This window comes from Cyclopterus lumpus, chromosome 6, assembly GCF_009769545.1.
Source record: "Cyclopterus lumpus isolate fCycLum1 chromosome 6, fCycLum1.pri, whole genome shotgun sequence".
Classification (NCBI taxonomy): Eukaryota; Metazoa; Chordata; class Actinopteri; order Perciformes; family Cyclopteridae; genus Cyclopterus; species Cyclopterus lumpus.
In genome coordinates, this window is record NC_046971.1 from 3,177,776 (window position 1) to 3,182,629 (window position 4,854).

The window sequence follows — 4,854 nt, forward strand, 5'->3', positions numbered from 1 at the left end:
GTCATTTTAAAAGGCAGCCTTAAAATTCCTCAATCATTAATAAAAGCCCACATTTGCAGTTCTTGGGACCCGCAAATTTAACTAAAATGAATCTGCCATATGTTGTTTTTAGGACAAAGTGCAGTGACATAACACCAACTTAAAGTTCCTCCTATTACACCTGGGGAGGGATTGTTATTCCTCCATTTCTGCATCACAATAAAAAGGGTTTCCACAAATTACGAGTGAGCCAGTAAATAGAAAATTTGTCATTTAATGCAACATAATTGTGACTGAGTTACAATTAATCTCATGGAAATAAATCACCAAACTTGACAGATGTTTCATACAGGTATATATTACAATGTGCCTTGTTATATAATACAGTCAGGTTCTGTTTGTTTTGTCTTTTTTTAATAAAAATAAGCACTGGGGAGGAGAATGTGATACGTTTTTTTTGGTGTATTTTATTGTAAATTGGACATTATGCACATTACTTAGCGACTGATGACGTTGTTAATCAAGCGTGTTAAGTGGTCACAGAGACTCCGCGCTGAGTGAGTGCAGACGATGTCGAGTCAAAAATAATAAAAAGGGGAGGGGGCGGGGCTTGAGATCTCACACACAAAACGGGACGAACGGTGAAGGGAAGTACCAAAATAAAAGAGGAACGAGAACATCGAGTGGCTGACTGCTTGTGCCAAAGATACCGTTCAATGAACACAAAGAGGGCTTTTCTTCTTCTTCTCCTTCTCGTTGACCGGTTGGGACGTTAACCGCGAAGTGAAGGGAGCCATTCTTTTTTTAAATTTTTTTTTAATAGCGCACCAATCGGCGCAAATTTAAACCGGTTCTTTTTTCTAAATCAGCGGGTCAAATAAAAAGAAAGTCGTGGTCTCACTGACACAATAAATATTGCACACGTGATATTGTATTTCATAAGGATGTCTTTGCATACAAGTGCTCGCCCCCCCCCCCCTTTTTTTTTTTCCTATGTCTTGTACTATTTTCCTCAAGTTTCCACTTTCCCCCTGAAAATACGCTCGTCTTTACCGTGATAGATTCGATATGCAGACGAGTTGACGGGTGTCTGTATATAAAAACAAAAATAACATCAATAAAAGGAGACATCCAATGTGTGATGTGACATCTGGCTGTGAGACCAAAACCTCTCTTTGTCTCAGATTCTCTAATTTCTGTACAAAGACGATACAACTATCCAGTCATGCAAACGTTGTTTTGGGGGGGGGGGGGGGGGGGGGGGGGGTTGTCTGTTATGTTCTCCGTCGGTATCAAGCGTTCTGCATCTCCTTGCCGATCTTGTAGCTCAGGATCTTGTTCCAGTCGATCTTGGTGCGCGTCACAGGAAGCTGGCGGCGTAAGGCTTTGAAGGTAGTGTCCGACATGGTCTGGTAGTTCTCGTTGATGGCCGTCTGGGGAGAGAAGAGAATGACGTCATTACCAGGCGGGAGAAGCCGTGCGGTCGTTACGGAAACCCTTTCAAGGAGTCACTAAACTTTTCCCTTTGTCGGTTTCATATTCAACCCCCCAAAAAAGAGAGTTCTGGAAAGTCAAACGAGGTCTTTAGCTCATTTTATGAGCCATCGGGTCCTGGTATAACCAAAGTAAGACCCGTGACCCTACAGGAGGCAGAGTCAAACACGTTTCATGGACCGGATCTAAACAAGGTGCAGCCAAAGTCCGGTTTTGGGGAACCTCAGAAATGCATCTCTTTGCAGACGATGCGGTCCTGTTGACTCCATCAGACCCTGACCCTCAGCACGCACCGTTGGCGGTTTGCAGCCGAGTGTGATGAGGTTGTGGGTTGGGAGTGATGCGCCGTCCGAAGCGAGGGAGTCCCAAGTACCTTTGGGTTACGAGTGAGGGGGAAGTGGTGCGTGAGACGGTCCGGCGGTTGGACTCGAAGGACCTGAACCGGAAGGCAGATCTCTATCTTTACAAGTCCATATACATACAGACCCTCGTCCATGTGCATGAGCTCTTTTGGTGGAGACCGAAAGGAATCAGATCTGGAATGAAAGCTTCCTTCGTATGGCGGCTCAGAGACGAGGAGCTCTGGCATTGGGAGGGAGTTTCTGCTGCTTTGAGTCTGAAGGGGCCAGCTGAGGGGGTTCAACATCTCACCAGGATCCTGGATCCTTTAGAGGTTTTCCAGGCCCGGAGGCAGTGGGAGCAGAACCAGAGGATCCTGGATCCTTTAGAGGTTTTCCAGGCCCGCAGGCAGTGGGAGCAGAACCAGAGGATCCTGGATCCTTTAGAGGTTTTCCAGGCCCGGAGGCAGCGGGAGCAGAACCAGAACACGTTGGAGGGATTATATATATATATATATATATATATATATATATATCATCTGGTCTGAAAACGTCTGGAAAGCGTTGCTGCCAAACAACTTACCCGGTTGAGTGGATCTCACGTCACAACTTTCAATCAATACATAAACAAAAACAGTAAAAAGTTGTGTTTTCCTGCAACAGCCAGGTTTTAATCAGCATATTTAACACATTTCCCCCTCTGACATACCTGATAGTCGTTCTCCGCAGCCTCCATGATCTTAACAAACTCCTTTGCGGTTGAAGCCTCGTTCTGAGAGATGACACAAGACGCACAATCATTCCACGCACAATCATTTTGACATCGAAGCACTTTTGAGACTCAGTCAGTAAGTGTTCGTTTTCCATAATCGGACTCCAGTGTTTTATGGACTCCGGTCCTCGAGACGTACAATACATCCGAGAGGATTGCTCTTGTCACGGCACATTTCCTCATCCGTCTGTTGTGCACATGAAACTAATTTTAAAAAAAATCGTATTAATAAGCATATTAAGTTTACGGGATAAAAATGTGTTTTTAAAGAAGAGCTCCAAAGAGACATCGGGGGGGGGGCGGGGCTTCATGAGATTGGGACCCGATAGGCCCGTGTTCGGGCGTACTCACAGAAATGGACATGGACTCCTGGACCTCTTTGTGGCTCACCAGCTGAACGTTGCCGTCTTCATAGTAATGGACCTGGAACGGAGAGAGATATGAGCTTTGTGGGTGAATCAACACAAACGCTGGAAGGTAATGAGGCAACAACACGAAGAGGACGACCCCGTCTGGTGGATTAGGTAACAGGAACAGAAATTATCCTAAATTTGAACGCAATTAACAATCATTTGTAATCCAGCTGTGTACTGAATGCATGTAAATAAACACCCTGTAGTGAAGCGCCTATTCCATTTAAATTCAACGGTGGGAGATTTTAACACGACGTACCTGGATTTTCATGATTCCTGCCACTTGAGTGGTGGAGGGGGAGACGGTGAACTTCCATTCTGACCTCCAGCGTCCGTTCCTGTGACGAAGAGAAACAGACTTTTTATTTTAATCACCGCACCACGAAGGCGACGCCAGCGGTTTATTCTGGTTTTCACGAGCTCGTTGAATCAAATGTTTTATTGTGTAATCCGCATAACACATATCGTACCAGATATAGTTTAAAAGATACATTTTCATCTGTCGTCCCTGGGCGGAGGCAACAAGTATTAAAACCTCACCATTCCCCCCCCCCACAAAAAAAAGCAGACGCAATAAAACACCGTGAAACAAACCACAGAAGAAGAACACTAAATTCCCACGAGGGAGCTCAACATCAACAACCCCGAACGCCATTAACAGCAGATTTTTAATTTCACTTTCATATCCTTGTCGTAAAAAAAAACACAAACCACGGGCTCCTCGTTACACAGATCCAGGAGCTGTGAGATCATCGTAAAGCCCAGTAAGACCTCTCATCCAATCAGATTAACCCCGATCAGAAACAGCTCAGCGACGGCAATTAAATGCCTTTGAGCATCTTGTACACATCAAACTAAAAATCTGGCTTTTTGAGCCCATTCGCTATTTCAACATCTCTTTCAAATTAAGTTTGTTTTAGGAAGCGTCGCTGGAAACACGAAGGACCCAGACGCGCCGTTATTCTACCAGGTGGAGAAGAAAACACAACATTCCACAGTCACAACCCCCCTCCGGATATTAAGAAGCGGTCTAAAACATACCAGAAGTTTTTGGGTTGAAACTGATGGCACTCGATGCACACGATGATGGTTTGATGCCCGTCGATGGTTTTCCCGTAAATCTGAAGGGAGAAGAAAACATTATAATATGTTCTCAGAGCTTCACGTGCGATGAGCTAACGGACACGTTTAAGTTTCACTTAAATGTGAAGCGACTCTGAATCAAAAGGGCGGTTCGTGGTGAACGGCTCCCCGAATTAAGCCGAGATAAGGATCCTTTGGGTCCTCGGTCCACTTTGAATTAATACACAAGTTTATAGAGGCCTACCAGTGCTTCCTGTATGGTACTGGATGTACTTGTGATTGACCACATTATGTCAATTTGGACATTGAGGCAACAGAACGAAAGGAGCTTTAAATACTTCTTTAAAAGATTTAAAAAAAATACAACAATTTAACTAAACTTGTCCGTGTGTATTTTAGCTTAGCATTAAAGACTTCTTGCTACTTGGAGGACCACCATGTTGTCTTTAGAGAGGAGTCAGGTTCAAGAATGTCTTTTAAAGATTGCATAAACGCGTCAGATCGTTAAATATTAACTTACCTTGGTTTTTACATCTGACCCGATAGAGAGGTGGAGTTCACACTACGCTACACAGGCCGTTTAGGGGAGGTCAGAGGTCGTTCTTTACTCTGACAATCAGATTGTATTCATACGGTGTCAAAGAGAATAACGGCGAGTCAGAACTTTCACTCCTAGGCGCTCCTTTAAATGACGTGGTTTACAAAAGGTACGCTAAACAATAAGATTATGAATGCCGTAAACGCCAGATGAGTCAACGTCAGCTGTGATAAGTTG

At 44.3% G+C, this 4,854-nt stretch overlaps 1 protein-coding gene across 1 annotated transcript in view; it reads right to left on the minus strand.

Annotated features, from left to right (window-relative positions):
- Window positions 1-233: 233 nt before the first annotated feature.
- The window catches only part of LOC117731940 (F-actin-capping protein subunit alpha-2), a 16,389-nt gene continuing 11,768 nt past the window's right edge, over window positions 234-4,854 (minus strand). The window contains exons 6-10 of the mRNA XM_034534511.1: window positions 4,038-4,117; window positions 3,256-3,334; window positions 2,935-3,006; window positions 2,521-2,583; window positions 234-1,412 (exon numbers count right to left, since the gene is read on the minus strand). Coding sequence (XP_034390402.1) covers window positions 1,272-1,412; window positions 2,521-2,583; window positions 2,935-3,006; window positions 3,256-3,334; window positions 4,038-4,117 — 435 coding nt within the window. The 3' untranslated portion in view covers window positions 234-1,271. The remainder of the gene's footprint in view (window positions 1,413-2,520; window positions 2,584-2,934; window positions 3,007-3,255; window positions 3,335-4,037; window positions 4,118-4,854) is intronic.